The sequence below is a fragment of the Pristiophorus japonicus genome, chromosome 15, assembly GCF_044704955.1.
Source record: "Pristiophorus japonicus isolate sPriJap1 chromosome 15, sPriJap1.hap1, whole genome shotgun sequence".
Lineage (NCBI taxonomy): Eukaryota > Metazoa > Chordata > Chondrichthyes > Pristiophoridae > Pristiophorus > Pristiophorus japonicus.
Window position 1 is genome coordinate 149039082 of NC_091991.1, and position 17495 is coordinate 149056576.

Here is a 17495-nt window from a genome sequence, read left to right on the forward strand (position 1 = left end):
TACTGGTTATTTAATCCCATAGGGCTCCACCCCAAAACCTCACCCCCCCTTCCGAATGCGTGCTAACTTCTTATGCAGAAGTCTTTTGAAACTGCACAAAGTTTAGTCATACATGCATATTTTTTATTGTTATTTTCTGAAAACTGCCAAGTTCATAATCATAGGGTACTCAAACAGGATGATTAGCGTATGTGTCTGTGTTTTTCTTGAAATGCTGAAATTAGACTCTAGTATTCCCTTCCCCATCTTTGCTGCACTCAGTGCTGCACCTCATCACTTGGCTGAGATAAAGAAGTTTGAACCAAGGCACGAATGCCAGTCAAGACTTGATTTTGAATCTGAGTCATCAAGTGTGCAGCGCAGTGCTGCAAATCATTAAACCATCTTGATTTCATGATTAAAGTGCCCTGTAAATATTTCTGTTCAAACATTTCAGTTCTTATACAAACAATTATTATTGTTGAATGTTTGTCTTTCTAGTTTCGCTGTTTACATTGGCTGTCATATTCTGCATGGTACAAAATGAATGCCCTAATGATTCCATTTGGCATGCTGAAGCTACAAGTAAGGAGCGTCAATTCATCTTGCTTGGCTGATTGCAGTCGAAGAGCTTTGGGGATATTGAAGACACAATACAGGATATTCTTCTCAAATAATAAAACTTGTAACCCTCAGAATTTCACAGACTATGAATCCATTAAACAGAAGTACAAACCGCAAGTGCCAGAATATTTCAATTTTGCAAGTGATGTCCTCGATAAGTGGAGTGAAATGGAAAAGGTATTTTATAATCCTCCTGTATGATAGACACAGTTCATTTTTAGGTGCAAGAAACAGTTTCTGTGATGCCTGGTCTAAAACTTGAATGGTCAAAATGTTTCAATTAGACTGAATGGTTGGTGCAGTTTATGCACTCTAGGTAGAAAAAGTGAGATTTTTTTTAAAGTTTCAAATGCTAAGGGAGAGAATTTGCATAGCGCCCTGTTTGGGGCGATAACTCTTGCAGTAACGCAGAAGTATTGCCAAGCGCTACATGAGTGATTCTGATGCCAACTTCCGGTTTAACGCTCCAGGAAGGAAGCGGAGTGCTAAATCAAGTGCTCCCACTTCCCTTGGAGTGCTAAAGCCAGCAAGAGGGGTGGTAGCAGTACAAGGAAACCTTCCCTCCCTTAAAGGAAAGGGTCAATGCTGCAGGCTCTGCATGGAATTGATGCCCCTCGTCACTGACAGTAGCCGCGATCTGCGATGATCAGCCCCAAGCACTCTAGCACAATGCAGGACTGATCCATCGCGGCTGAAGAAAATGGCAAAAAATTTACCTAAGGGATTCAAAAACAATTTTTATTGACACAAGTGGCCTTACCTTTAAATCCGCCCCCCCCCCCCCCCCCCAAGCGGCCGGCCTCCCTAACAACGCCACCTGCAGCTGCCAGTGTTGAAGCCCAGTGATTCTGCAGGTAACAGAACCGAAGTTCGAGTCCGGGGTGTTACTGGGGCGATGCGCAGCATGATGATGACTCATGCTCGGGCGCCGGAGATCGCAGTGCTGACGGTGACTGCCGCCGCAAACCTCGACGGGAATTTTGCAGGCATCAGTGCTCTCGCTGCGCCCAGTCGCAAAGTCGGTAGCGCCTCGTTATCGTCCTTTGGAGGCACAAAGGAGGCCAATCTCTAGCCCCATGGCTCTTGCCAATTATAGCCACTCTAAAATGATAAATGCATTAATATATGATATTGAGAACTAGCAGAGGAAACAAAGTAATTTTCATCATTTGACAGATCTTCAGAAGTTTTTTAAAAAAACTACAGAAATATTCATTTAAATTTATTTGAAAATTTTTGTAAGTATAAGAAATAAAGCACATCACAGACAGTATATCCCAGCCCAAAATTTGTGGCGTGATTGTTGTGGTGCCAATACTTCGAAGGTACGGTAGGTTTATTTAAAGGATGAACATTCTGAATATGTTTTTGCTAAGTCTTATTCATTCAAATATGATGTTTTCTATGGAATATGGAAAAGTTTTGAGGTTTGGTGACAATCAGATAGACTTGAGATTTTACTTCTGATTAATATTTCCTCTGGTACTTCCACAGGCTGGAAGCAGAGGTTCAAACCCTGCTTTGTGGTGGTTGAGTGAAAGTGGGCAAGAGGTGAACTGGAGCTTCCAGGACCTTGGAGTCTACTCCAAGAAGGTGGCCAACATCCTGTCAGAAGCTTGTGATCTACAATTAAAAGATCGAGTTATTGTTCTCCTGCCCAGGATCCCAGAATGGTGGCTTTTGAATGTGGCATGCATGAGAACAGGTAAAGGTGTTGCCCTCTACATGGCTATTGAGTTGGATGTTTAATAAAAGACAGTTTTGCCTCTTCTGCTTTTAAGAGATTAGCGCAAAGCAACCCATTTAAACATCAAATGCTTGCAAAGAATTCTGATCAACATATAAATTTCTCTTACTTGGCCGATTTGAAATAATTTGTGTTTAAGCTGTGCAATTATTGGGAAAATGGGATGGAGAAGATACTGAGCCCAGTATGATGGAGCTGAATTAATATCCGTAGCAATAGTCTGCTACGTTGCTACAGTGATTGATACTAGTACTGATTTGGAACCTCTTTCTCACCAGCAAATCAACTGTGAACTGGAACCTATCAATATAACCTAAAGCCACATCATATGTAAAATAATTATGGAATAAACAAATTGCTCCAGATTTAGAAATACCATCCATGATGATCAGTCCTGCACTGGCTCCACAGACTCACAACTCTCTGGGAAAAGAGAAAATGCCTAACATCTAGTCTATTCCTACTTTTTGTATTTAAAACTTTTACGTAGTCTGGTCCTCCCCAATCTGTCAAATTGGAACAATCTATCCAATAGGCATGCAATCCGCACCTTTAATTATTTTATAAACCTCAATCAGGTCATTTCTAAGTCTATAATACATTATATAAACAGAAATGCTGGAATTACTCAGCAGGTCAGGCAGCATCTGTGCTTCTAAGTCTATGCCCCTCAAGAGTAAATAGACCCAGTTTTTTTTAAGCCTATCTGAGTAATAAGGTTCTTTAAGCTAGGAATCATTCTCATAGCTCTATTCTGAAGGCCAACAAGTGAGGGGACCAAAACTGGACACGGTACTGCAGATGCGGCCTAACCAACAACTAGTATAATGACAGAATGGAGTCCGTTGATTTTCACTTCTTATCAGTGCTGACAATAGCTAGCACTAAATTAGCAGACTCGCAAAGAAGCTTTTATTAAGATGGCTGGTATGGGGCATGAAAAATACAGCTGGTACAGTGGTGAATGATCCTCTGAGGTGGAGTTTAACGCATATTGTGGCACAGTACTCTGAATCTAACATGACATTGTTTGATATTGGCAGAGTAGAATACCTAGGAAAATGTTTCATTTCTACAGCCCTGGATTTATGCATTTCAATAAGTGCAAACACTTCAAGCCGGTGGGAAAGAAGTATCAATTTGAAAAAACCAGTGGGAACAATTTTTCACCCACAAAATAACAAAAAATTAACTACCACTACCACTGACAACTGATGACATGACTCGATCAGTCTTTGTTAGATTGAGAGTTCGGGAGGCCCCGAGAGTTCGGGGGGGTCGGAGGGTTCAGGGGGATGGAGGGTTCGGGGGCCGGAGAGTTCAGGAGGCCCGAGAGTTCGGGAGGCCAGGAGTCCGAGGAGCAGGAGGGCCGGAGGTCGGCGAGGAATTCACTTCTGATGAGTATCGTAGAGTCGGAGGAACGGGCAGTTTAAAAGAGCGGGAGTTGGAGGAGCAGAGGAGGTCAGGAGCAACGAGGCCCATAAAAGGGGGCCCAGTAGTCGGAGATAGTTGCAGGGGCAGAAGGTAAAAATAAATCGAACTGTGACATCACAGCCAAGAGGGTAAGTGATTGGCTGGTGGATTGGTGAGTATTTAATCTTTTTCTTTTCTGAACAGTAGGAAACCTTTGGTGTTGTTATCAATTAGGCTAATTTAAGGGTTCAGCCATGGCAGGAGAGCCCAGACCCGTTTCATGCTTCTCCTGTGCTATGTGGGAAATCAGGGACACTTCCAGTGTCCCTGTCCACTACATGTGCAGGAAGTGTGTCCAACTGCAGCTCCTGACAGACCGCATCGCAGCACTGGAGCTGTGCATGGACTCACTCTGGAGCATCCGCGATGCTGAGGATGTCGTGAATAGCACATTTAGTGAGTTGGTCACACCACAGGTAAAGGCTACACAGCCAGATAGGGAATGGGTGACCATCAGGCAGAGCAGTGGAAGGAAGGTAGTGCAGGGGTCCTCTGCGGTCATCTCCCTCCAAAACAGATACACCATCTTGGGTACTGTTGGGGGAGATGACTCATCAGGGGAAGGCAGCAGCAGCCAAGTCCATGGCACCATGGGTGACTCTGCTACACAGGAGAGCAGGAAAAAGAGTGGGAGAGCTCTAGTGATAGGGGATTCTATTGTAAGGGGAATAGATAGGCGTTTCTGCGGTCGCAAACAAGACTCCAGCATGGTATGTTGCCTCCCTGGTGCAAGGGTCAAGGATGTCTCGAAGCGGAGGGGGAGGGTGAACAGCCAGCTGTCGTGGTACATATAGGTACCAACGATATATGTAAAAAAAATGGGATGAGGTCCTACAAGCTGAATTTAGGGAGCTAGGAATTAAAGTAAAATGCAGGACCTCAAAGGTAGTAATCTCAGGATTGCTACCAATGTCACGTGTTAGTCAGAGTAGGAATTGCAGGCTAGCTCAGATGAATACATGGCTTGATGAATGGTGCGAGGGGGAGGGATTCAAATTCCTGGGACATTGGAACCGGTTCTGGGGGAAGTGGGACCAATACAAACCGGACGGTCTGCACCTGGGCAGGATCGGAACCGATGTCTTAGGTGGTGTGTTTGCTAGTGCTGTTGAGGAGGGTTTAAACTAAAAAGGCAGGGGGATGGGAATCTATGAAGGGAGACAGAGGGAAGTAAAAAGGGGACCGAAGCAAAAGGTAGGAAGGAGAAAAGCAAGAGTGGAGGGCAGAGAAATCAAGCACAAAAATCAAAAAGGGCCACATTACAACATAATTCTAAAAGGACAAAGAGTGTTAAAAAAACAAGCCTGAAGACTCTGAGTCTCAATGCGAGGAGCATTCGTAATAAGGTGGATAAATTAACAGCAGATAGCTGTTAATGGATATGATTTAATTAGGATTACGGAGACATGGTTCCAAGGTAACCAAGGCTGGGAACTCAACATCCAGGGGTATTCAATATTTAGGAAGGACAGACAGGAAGGAATAGAAGGTGGGGTAGCATTACTGGTTAAAGAGGAGATTAACACAATAGTAAGAAAGGACATTAACGTGGATGATGTGGAATCTATATGGGTAGAGCTGTGAAACACCGAATGGCAGAAAACGTAAGCGGGAGTTGTGTACAGACCACCAAACACTAGTAGGGAGGTTGGGCATCAAGTAGGATATTAGGGACGCGTGCAATAAGGGTACAGCAGTTATCATGGTTGACTTTAATCTGCATATTGATTGGGCTAACCAAACTGGTAGCAATATGGTGGAGGAGGATTTCCTGGAGTGTATAAAGGATGGTTTTCTAGACCAATATGTCGAGGAACCAACTAGAGAGCAGGCCATCCTAGACTGGGTCTTGTGTAACGAGAGAGGATTAATTAGCAATCTGGTCATGTGGGGCCCCTTGGGGAAGAGTGACTATAATATGGTAGAATTCTTCACTAATATGGAGAGTGACACAGTTAATTCAGAGACTAGGGTCCTGAACGTAAAGAAAGGAAATTCGATGGTATGAAACGTGAATTGGCTAGGATAGACTGGAGAATGATACTTAAAGGGTTGACGGTGGATAGGCAATGGCAGACATTTAAAGATCACATGGGTGAACTTCAGCAATTGTACATCCCTGTGTGGTGTAAGAATAAAGAAGGGAAGGTGGCTCGGCCTTGGCTAACAAGGGAAATTAGGGAAAGTGTTAAAGCCAAGGAAGAGGCATATAAATTGGCCAGAAAAAGCAGCAAACATGAGGACTGGGAGAAATTTAGAATTCAACAGAGGAGGACTAAGGGTTTAATTAGGAGGGAGAAAATAGAGTATGAGAGTAAGCTTGCAGGGAACATAAAAACTGACTGCAAAAGCTTCTACAGATATGTGAAGAGAAAAAGATTAGTGAAGACTAATGTAGGTCCCTTGCAGTCAGAATCAGGGAATTCATAATGGGGAACAAGGAAATGGCAGACCAATTGAACAAATACTTTGGTTCTGTCTTCACTAAGGAAGACACGAATAACCTCCTGAAAATACTAGGGGAACGAGGGTCTAGCGAGAAGGGGGAACTGAGGGAAATCCTTATTTGTCAGGAAATGGTGTTAGGGAAATTGAAGGGACTGAAGGCCGATAAATCCCCAGGGCCTGATAGTCTGCATCCCAGAGTACTTAAGGAAGTGGCCCTAGAAATAGTAGATGCATTGGTGGTCATTTTTCAACATTCCATGGACTCTGGTTCAGTTCCTATGGATTGGAGGGTAGCTAATGTAACCCCACTTTTTAAAAAAGGAGGGAGAGAGAAAACAGGGAATTATAGACCGGTCAGCCTGACATCGGTGGTGGGGAAAATGTTGGAATCAATTATTAAAGATGTAATAGCAGCGCATTTGGAAAGCAGTGACAGGATCGGTTCAAGTCAGCATGGATTTATGAAAGGGAAATCATGCTTGACAAATCTTCTAGAGTTTTTTGAGGATGTAACTAGTAGAGTGGATAAGGGAGAACCAGTGGATGTGGTGTATTTGGACTTTCAAAAGGCTTTTGACAAGGTCCAACACACGAGATTAGTGAAAATACACACACAACTACCTTCCTTTATAAATCACTATGATCTATGTGGGACTAACAAACCCAGAATACAAGCCCCCACGAAAAGGTCATTTACATTGGCACCACTTGACACAGTTAAACCGTTCGCAATTTGACTGTTACACATAAATTTACCCAGACCCAAACACAAAACCCTTCCATGATTTGGCTGGAACAAACATACAATCACCAATTCCTCAGCTGTCTTCTGAGGTTGACTGTAGGCCCTTTTCTTGGTTGCAGTTTGTGTCCCAAAGACTGGCTGGCTTCTATAGTTGTTCCTGTATTGCTTCCTCTACTGCTGTGTTTTGCCTTTGAAAATGGGTCTTCTTTATACCAAAAAACCAACTTGCAATCTTGGAACAGATTTAACATGATGGCAGCATCAAATGTGAACTCTTGATGGCTAATTGTCTCTCATTTAGAGTCATTGTCCATGATTACTTTGGCCACCGCCTGTCTGTAGGATAAGGTCCTTTACAAAGTAACCTTCCCAAGGTGACTTAATTGTGGGTTTCTAATAGCATTCATATTCAAATGGCTCAGGGTCCGGTCCATTGTCTAGGCCTACCCTGATACCAGCCTTTCTGGTGCCACTGTCCAAGGTACGTTTTTTAAACAATTTAACCCCTTAAGGTAAATGAATATGTGAATGTTCCTCTATCTTTTCAGGCAGAAAACTGTTGAAGATGTGAATGTCTCTCTTCTGGTGCTCTGATGATGAATGTCTCTCTTTGGCTGCCATTGTCTGGCAGATATCCTGTATCATTGTCTCTCATGATGTCTGATGGTTTGGCTGTAATGTATGAATTAATCCTTTCCTGCCCAGCTCTTTTTGCAGGCTGTAATGCAGTTCTAGATTTTTATATTTAATAGTCCAATTTTTACCATTCGAGGGGAGGAACGGATTCTACAGTAACATCATCATAGGCAGTCCCTCAAAATCGAGGAAGACTTGCTTCCACTCTAAAAGTGAGATTTAGGTACAGTAATACTCCCACTCTGACCTCTCTATCCTTGGCCTCCTACACTGTTCCAATGAAATTCAACAGAAGCTCGAGGAACAGCACCTCATCATTTAATTTGGCACTTTACTGCCTTCCGGACTCAACATCGAATTCAACAATTTCAAATAGTAACTACTGCTCCCATATTTTGAACCGCAGGTGCTGGTAATAATTCTGCTGTTAATTAAATCACTCCTGTCTTCCACCCTATCACAGACCTTACCTTTGGTTCTTTCCTCCCTTCCCCCTTTCGTTGTACTTGCTTAAAACCTGTTATAACTGTAGCGTTTTCCAGTTCTGACGAAAGGCTACAGACCTGAAAGGTTAACGATGTTTCTCTATCCACAGACACTGGCCCGCTGAGTATTTCCAGCATCTTCTGTTTAGTTTTTTAATTTCCAGCATTCGCAGTATTTTGCTTGATGATTAATACATGGTCAGGTTTCTTTCTTTAAAACATTTTAAATCGGAACTGATAAATTAGTTCCAATTACTTTTAGTAATAAAATCTCTGCAAATATTTAGGCATTGATCTTTTTGTTTGTGCTCTGACTAGGTACTGTGCTGATCCCTGGCTCAAGCCAGTTGACAACCACAGACATTTTCCACAGGCTGCAGGCCTCCAAAGCAAAATGCATCATTACCAATGACAGCCTGGTAGATGCTGTAGAGTCAGTGGCATCGAAGTGCCCTTCTCTCAAAGCAAAGGTGATTATATCACATAAACATAGAGCGGGATGGATCAACTTCCAGGAGCTTTTCCGGTTAGTAATCGCTGTATTTACATGGAGCCATTTTGAAACAAGTTGTGCTTCATAATCTCAAAATAAATGCACTTCAAATAAATGTTTGGATGTTAAAGACATTTTAAGTAAGTTAAGTCAATCAATTTGACACAAAGAATTGCAAAAAGGCATGCATCACCATTAGTAATGAGTCACATAACTTTAATGAATGAGTACAGTGATGTGCTGGGAAATTCTTAATCCATCGTGATACCTGCTTTCGGCAACAAGAAATGCTGAAAATGGGCTATGCTTGTTTTCACAGTTTAGGTTGTCACCGGAGTCTTTCAATAAGATTAATGTCACATTTTCATTATTTTCTGTTATTTCAAATATTAATTACACCCTTATTGTATGGAAATCTGCTTATATATACTGAACATGCCTCTTGTGTGTCTCAATGTACAGGCACCAGCAGGAAAATACAACTGAAAATAGTTTTCCTTTAAATATCCCTTTGTATTTTACTCCTTGAGAATTTAAATAAATCAATAACTACACTTTAAATGCAACAGTCTGCAAATTATGCCATAAAGGAATTTCTGTAATTTAGCTCGAGTTCTTAAAGGTATTAGAGGAACAGCCTTTGGTATCGATATGCATAGGACTACGTAACAGTGTTCGGTACCTGAAAGCATTTAGATTTGAAGTACGTTGTTTTGCAATACAGAACTAAACTTTATAGAACCAGTTGTCTTGTAGTTTCAACAGAAAGATAGTCAAGTGCATTACATTAATATAATTCAAGCATATCACAAAATTACTGTGTACATTCTGACATGTTCAGGAATATGTTTCAGCATCCCTTCATACATCTTTCACTTTGTTATATATATTCAGGGGCTCACATTTACATACATATTTATGGAATCTAATAGAAACATAGAAAATAGGTGCAGGAGTAGGCCATTCGGCCCTTCGAGCCTGCACCGCCATTCAATGAGTTCATGGCTGAACATGCAACTTCAGTACCCCATTCCTGCTTTCTCGCCATACCCCTTGATCCTCCTAGTAGTAAGGACTACATCTAACTCCTTTTTTAAATATATTTAGTGAATTGGCCTCAACAACTTTCTGTGGTAGAGAATTCCACAGGTTCACCACTCTCTGGGTGAAGATGTTTCTCCTCATCTCGGTCCTAAATGGCTTACCCCTTATTCTTAGACTGTGACCCCTGGTTCTGGACTTCCCCAACATTGGGAACATTCTTCCTGCATCTAACCTGTCTAAACCCGTCAGAATTTTAAACGTTACAATGAGATCACCTCTCATTCGTCTGAACTCCAGTGAATACAAACCCAGTTGATCCAGTCTTTCTTGATATGTCAGTTCCGCCATCCCGGGTATCAGTCTGGTGAACCTTTGCTGCACTCCCTCAATAGCAAGAATGTCCTTCCTCAAGTTAGGAGACCAAAACTGTACACAATACTCCAGGTGTGGCCTCACCAAGGCCCTGTACAACTATAGTAACACCTCCCTGCCCCTGTACTCAAATCCCCTCGCTATGAAGTCCAACATGCCATTTGCTTTCTTAACCGCCTGCTGTACCTGCATGCCAACCTTCAATGACTGATGTACTATGACACCCAGGTCTCGTTGCACCTCCCCTTTTCCTAATCTGTCACCATTCAGATAATAGTCTGTCTCTCTGTTTTTATCACCAAAGTGGATAACCTCACATTTATCCACATTATACTTCATCTGCCATGCATTTGTCCACTCGCCTAACCTATCCAAGTCACTCTGCAGCCTCATAGCATCCTCCTCGCAGCTCATACTGCCACCCAACTTAGTGTCATCCGCAAATTTGGAGATACTACATTTAATCCCCTCGTCTAAATCATTAATGTACAATGTAAACAGCTGGGGCCTCAGCACAGAATCTTGCGGTACCCCACTAGTCACTGCCTGCCATTCTGAAAAGTACCCATTTACTCCTACTCTTTGCTTCCTGTCTGCCAACCAGTTCTCAATCCACGTCAGCATACTACCCCCAATCATAGAAACATAGAAACATAGAAAATAGGTGCAGGAGTAGGCCATTCCCCCCTTCTAGCCTGCACCGCCATTCAATGAGTTCATGGCTGAACATTCAACTTCGGTACACCATTCCTGCTTTCTCGCCATACCCCTTGATCCCCCTAGTAGTAAGGACCTCATCTAACTCCTTTTTGAATATATTTAGTGAATTGGCCTCAACAACTTTCTGTGGTAGAGAATTCCACAGGTTCACCAGTCTCTGGGTGAAGAAGTTCCTCCGCATCTCGGTCCTAAATGGCTTACCCCTTATCCTTAGACTGTGACCTCTGGCTCTGGACTTCCCCAACATTGGGAACATTCTTCCTGCATCTAACCTGTGTAACCCCGTCAGAATTTTAAATGTTTCTATGAGGTCCCCTCTCATTCTTCTGAACTCCAGTGAATACAAGCCCAGTTGATCCAGTCTTTCTCGGTCAGTCCCGCCATCCCGGGAATCCCATGTGCTTTAACGGTGCACATTAATCTCTTGTGTGGGACCTTGTCGAAAGCCTTCTGAAAGTCCAAATACACCACATCAACTGGTTCTCCCTTGTCCACTCTACTGGAAACATCCTCAAAAAATTCCAGAAGATTTGTCAAGCATGATTTCCCTTTCACAAATCCATGCTGACTTGGACCTATCATGTCACCTCTTTCCAAATGTGCTGCTATGACATCCTCAATAATTGATTCCATCATTTTACCCACTACCGATGTCAGACTGACCGGTCTATAATTCCCTGTTTTCTCTCTCCCTCCTTTTTTAAAAAGTGGGGTTACATTGGCTACCCTCCACTCCATAGGAACTGATCCAGAGTCTATGGAATGTTGGAAAATGACTGTCAATGCATCCGCTATTTCCAAGGCCACCTCCTTAAGTACTCTGGGATGCAGTCCATCAGGCCCTGGGGATTTATCGGCCTTCAATCCCATCAACTTCCCCAACACAATTTCCCGACTAATAAGGATTTCCCTCCGTGCCTCCTTCTTACTAGACCCTCTGACCCCTTTTGTATCCGGAAGGTTGTTTGTGTCCTCCTTAATGAATACCGAACCAAAGTACTTGTTCAATTGGTCTGCCATTTCTTTGTTCCCCGTTATGACTTCCCCTGATTCAGACTGCAGGGGACCTACATTTGTCTTTACTAACCTTTTTCTCATTAAATATCTATAGAAGCTTTTGCAGTCCATCTTAATGGCCCAAGTTTTGGCCTCAGTTGCTCCTGATTTTTTGGAGCAACTGGTGTAGAACGAAGTATCTTAGAAATTCAAATTCTCGGCATTTAGTTTGCTCCAGTTCTAGTCAGTTAGAACAGTTTCACTTTGGAACAGAATTGTTTTTTCAAAAGGGGGCGTGTCCGGCCACTTACGCTGTTTTCAAAGTTTCGGCAGTGAAAACTTACTCCAAACTAACTTGGAATGGAGTAAGTGAAGATTTTTGTACGCTGGAAAAAACCTTGTCTACACTTTAGAAAATCAGGCATAGGTTACAAATCAGGCGTAGGGAATGGGGGGGAGGGGCTTAAAGGAAAGTTTACAAACATTAAACACTTCAGTTTTACAAATAAAGAGCCATCATCAATAATAAATGATAAAAACATCAATAAATCAACCAATAAATCAATCAAAAAAAATTAATAAATAATTTTTTTTTTTAATCAATAAATAAAACATTTTCTATTTACCGACTGCAGCACCGGGAGCCCTCCAACAGCATGCTGGGATGCCCGCCCCCCCCTCCCCCCCCCCTCCCCCTCCCCCCAGTGTGTCTCTGTCAGTGTCTCTATCTCTCTGTCTGTGTGTGTCTCTCACTCTCTGTCTGTCAGTGTCTGTGTTTCTGACAGCGAGGGGAGGGGGAGGAGGGGGGTAGAGGGAGAGAGGGGGGGCAGGGAGAGAGGGGGGGCAGGGGAGGGGAGGGAGGCAGAGGGGGAGGGATGGGGGAGAAGGGGGGAGGAGGAGAAGGGGAAGGGGGGAGGAGGAGAAGGGGAAGGGGGGAGGAGGAGAAGGGGAAGGGGGAGGAGGAGAAGGGGAAGGGGGGAAGAGAAGGTGAAGGGGGAGGAGGAAAAGGGGAAGGGGGAGGAGGAGAAGGGGAAGGGGTGGGAGGAGGAGAAGGGGAAGGGGTGGGAGGAGGGGAAGTGGGGGGGAGGAGGAGAAGGGGAGGAGGGGAAGGGGGGGAGAAGGGGAAGGGGAGGAGGAGAAGGGGAAGGGGGGGTGGGGAGGAGAAGAGGAAGGGGGGGTGGGGAGGAGAAGAGGAAGGAGGGGGGAAAGGAGAGGGGGGGGAAGGAGAAGGGGGGGAAAGGAGAAGGGGTGAAAGAAGAAGGGGGGGGAAAGGAGAAGTGGGTGGAGGAGAAGGATGGGGGAAGAGAAGGGGCGGGGGGAAGAAGAAGGGGGAGGGAGGCTGAACGGGCCAGGCCCGGCCGGGCCCAAGACTTCGGGCAGGGCCCGTCCCCAGCACCAGATTTACAGGTAGGTGGCGTTGGGTCGGGTCAGGTCCGGGGTCGGGAGCGCGGGTCAGGTCGGGGGGAGCGCGGGTCGGGGTCGGGAGCGCGGGTCGGGGGGGCAGAGAGAGCTCGGGTCGGGTCCAGTCCGGGGGGTCGGGCAGGTCCGGACGGGGGCGGGGGGGAGCGGGAGTCGGGTCGGGGTCGGGTCCGATCCGGGGGCGGGGGGGGAGCAGCGGGAGTCGAGGCAGGTCGGGAGGAAGCAGGAGCTGGGCGTGGGAGGCAGCCATATGCACGCAGCCCCAATGAGGCCTTTCGGCAAGGGCTAGGGGGCTGCGTGCTTCGGGCCCCTCCCACACAGTTCTGGGTGCCTGGAGCTGGCGCGCATGTGCCAGAGATCCCGGCACTGTTTTCAGCGCAGGGACCTAGCTCCGCTCCTACAGCTCATGCTGCGCCGCGCCCGGCTGCAGAGGACCAGCAGGGAGCCGGAGAATCTGTAAGTTTTTTTTAGGCGCACTTTGTGGCGCAAAAAAACGGGCGTCCAGGTCGGGGCTGCGCCGTTCTAGCCGCTGCCCGAAACTTGGGCCCAATGTTCCCTGCAAGCTTCCTCTCGTACTCTATTTTCCCTGCCCTAATCAAACCTTTTGTCCTCTGCTGAGTTCTAAATTTCTCCCAGTCCCCAGGTTCGCTGCTATTTCTGGCCAATTTGTATGCCACTTCCTTGGCTTTAATACTATCCCTGATTTCCCTTGAGAGCCACGGTTGAGCCACCTTCCCTTTTTTATTTTTACGTCAGACAGGGATGTACAATTGTTGTAGTTCATCCATGTGGTCTCTAAATGTCTGCCATTGCCCATCCACTGTCAACCCCTTAAGTATCATTCGCTATGCTATCCTAGCCAATTCACGCCTCATACCTTCAAAGTTACCCTTCTTTAAGTTCTGGACCATGGTCTCTGAATTAACTGTTTCATTCTCCATCCTAATGTAGAATTCCACCATATTATGGTCACTCTTCCCCAAGGGGCCTTGCACAACGAGATTGCTAATTAATCCTCTCTCATTACACAACACCCAGTCGAAGATGGCCTCCCCCCTAGTTGGTTCTTCGGCATATTTTAACACCCTTTGTCCCTTTAGAATTATGATGTAGTGTGGCCCTTTTTGTTTCTTGCCTTTGTTTACTCGGCCTTCCACTATTGCTTTTTACCTTTCTACCATCTGTTTCTGACTCCATATTACTTCGCCCTGTCTCGCTGCAAAGGTTCCCATCTCCCTGCCATATTAGTTTAAACACTCCCGAACTGCATTAGCAAATGTTACCCCCAGGACATCAGTTCCAGTCCTGCCCAAGTGCAGACTGTCCCTTTTGTACAGGTCTCACTTCCCCCAGAACTGGTTCCAATGTCCCAGGAATTTGAATCCCTCCCTTTTGCACCACTGCTCAAGCCACGTATTTATTCTAACTATCCTGCTCCCTCTACTCTGATTAGCACGTGGCACTGGTAGCAATCCAGAGATTACTACCTTTGAGGTCCTACTTTTTAATTTAACTCCTAGCTCCCTAAATTCAGCTTGTAGGACCTCTTCCCGCTTCTTACCTATATCATTGGTACCTACATGTACCACAACAACTGGCTGTTCACCCTCCATCTCCAGAATGCTCTGCAGCCTCTCCAAGACATTCTTGACCCTTGCACGAGGGAGGCAACATACCATCCTGGAATCTCCATTGCGGCCGCAGAAACTCCTATCTATTCCCCTGACAATAGAGTCCCCTATCACTATAGCTCTCCCACTCTTTTTCCCACCCTTCTGTGCAGCAGAGCCACCCATGGTGCCATGAACCTGGCTGCTGGTGCCTTCCCCTGGTAAGTTATCTCCCCCAACAATATCCAAAACGGTATATCTATTTTGGAGGGGGATGACCGCGGGGGACTCCTGCACTACCTTTCTGCTCTTGCCTTGTCTCTTGGTCACCCATTCACTATCTGTCCTAACCCTTACCTGGGGTGTGACCAACTCACTAAATGTGCTATCCACAACATTCTCAGCATCGCGCATTCTCCATGTCAGTCCATCCGCAACTCCAGTGCCATCATGCGGTCTGTCAGGAGCTGCAGCTGGACACACTTCCTGCACACATAGTAGTCAGGGGCACTAGAAGTGTCCCTGATTTCCCACATAACACATGATGAGCATGACACGGGTCTGAGCTCTCCTGCCATGATTTAACCCTTAAATTAAGTTACTTACTAAAATTTACTTAAACACCAAACAGCTACTTAGTAGTTTGCTGCCAATTAAACCAATCTAAAAGTCAGACTAAAAGAGAGTTATACTTACCAGTCAAACAGCCAACCACTTACCAGCTTGGCTGTGACGTCACCTCTCGATTTCGCACCCCTCTATCTTTGTTTGCAGCTGGTTGGGCTGGTCTCTGGGCCTCCGGCTCCTACTCTCGCACTCCTTATCAGCTGCTCTAGTGCCAGCACTGGTAGGAAAAACAAGACAAAACAGCACCTGCCACCCCCACTTGCCCAAACTCACCCACTTACCAAACTCACGGATGCCACTTTATGCTGCTGCACTCCATGCTCTGCACGAGCTGCCTCTTTTTAAACTGTATCTAGGTCAGATGACTCACTACTGGCCAGTCATTTACAGAACTGGTTTTAACTAGCTGCTAATTGCCTCCTACTGGAGAGTTACCTTGTTTTTCTCTGCCTAAACCTGAAAGGTTCCCAACTATTTAACTTAAAACTCACCCACTTACCAAACTCACGAATGCCACTCTATGCTGCTGCACTCCGTGCTCTGCACAAGCTGCCTCTTTCTTGTCTATTATTATACAATGTATAAAGGATGAGTACATTGATACATTTTTTTTCTTGGTTTGGTCGTGCTGTGGTTGAATTTTATCTCACCACTGAAACCTTCATCCACGTTTTTGTCAACTCCAAGGCTTACTTCTCTATTGCTGTCCTCCCAAGTCTGTTAAGTTCTTCCCTTTTCACTTCTCCCAGGAGATTACATGGCGGGGGTGGGGTGGGGAGTATGCTAGTCATGATGCCCGAGCCATGTTGAGGTTTGGGGCACACTTGAAGGATCAGCTGGATTTTTCGTGCCCGTTGATTTTTAATGTTTGTGCACAAACTCCAATTCATCTCGAACTCAGTCATCCACATCCACGTCCTGCACTATGTCACACTTTGTTATCATGCCATCCTCCATTAGTGTCCCAACCTGAGGTCATCGAATTCAAAATTGTAGTTTTTGTCAGTAAATCTCTCCATTGTCTTGCTACACACACCTCTGCAATCTCCTCCAGCCCTACATCCTAGTTTGCAATCTCTCCTCTCTGTATCTGGCCTTCTCTGTATTCTTCCCTCCCCTCAGTGGCTCAGCCTCCAGTCATCATTGTCAGCATTCTGAAACTCCCATTCTTAAAGTCCTCTGAGTTGCCACATCTCTCCCCACTTTGAAAAGCCTCCCTCTCAAAACCCTCTTCAACCTCGCCTTCAGTCACCTTGTCTATCCCTTTCCTGAAATTCATATTTGGTTTCCAATCCCACTTCATAAAAAGCTGTATATATGCAAGTTGTGCTGCAACCACCGAGGATATGCAGTGTATGTACAATCCCATTGAATTCTTTACTCATTCACTTCATTGCTCATTGAAGTTTGAATAGAAAGCTCTGGAGGCAGCAGATTATGAGCACTAAAGACTGTATACCGGCAGCAGATTAAAAGAGCGCTTCTGAGATAATTCACCGCCTGCTTTGTCCTTCAGTTTTAGGTGCTTAGTTCAGCATGTCCCAATGAACTGTTTAAAAGCCAATATAAATATATTTTTTTAAAAAACATGCATCAGTTTTTCATGTGTACCTCACTCATACAATATCACAGGTGAGTCAACACAGCTGTTTCTGCCTGAAATAAACGGTGCACTTAAGACGCTATAACCAGCAACTTTGAAATTGACATTAGTGTCTCATGGTTATCACGTTTGACCAATATAAGCAACTGCCTGCTTTAAACGTGGACATTTTAAGTGGTGAGTTCTCATATGAAAAAAAAGCGTTAAGAAAAACTGTCAGGTTCATCAATGCTCACCATATCCTTCTCTTCTTAGGCAGTTCCTCGGAGTCGAGGATGACTTAAATCACATATCCATTGGATGGTTCAATTATGTACACCACCCTCCCCAAGTGTTCGCAATGCTAACTCCTGAGGAGGCAAAAAGAAACTGAAAAACATCTGTGTCAATTTCATGAGAAACTCAAGCAAGCTCCAGGAGATCATATGGCATTACTAGACATACTTAAACTAACTCACCCACCCACAATTGTCC

The 17495-nt window shown here is 44.9% G+C and overlaps 1 protein-coding gene across 6 annotated transcripts in view; it reads left to right on the forward strand.

The window, feature by feature from the left end:
• Window positions 1–17495, forward strand: part of LOC139281116 (acyl-coenzyme A synthetase ACSM3, mitochondrial-like) — a 79762-nt gene that overhangs the window by 19629 nt on the left and 42638 nt on the right. For all 6 annotated transcript variants that reach the window (XM_070901081.1, XM_070901077.1, XM_070901078.1 and 3 more), the window contains 3 exons: window positions 481–780; window positions 2098–2308; window positions 8456–8663. In XM_070901081.1, the coding sequence (XP_070757182.1) occupies window positions 523–780; window positions 2098–2308; window positions 8456–8663 (677 nt within the window). In that variant the 5' untranslated portion in view covers window positions 481–522. The remainder of the gene's footprint in view (window positions 1–480; window positions 781–2097; window positions 2309–8455; window positions 8664–17495) is intronic.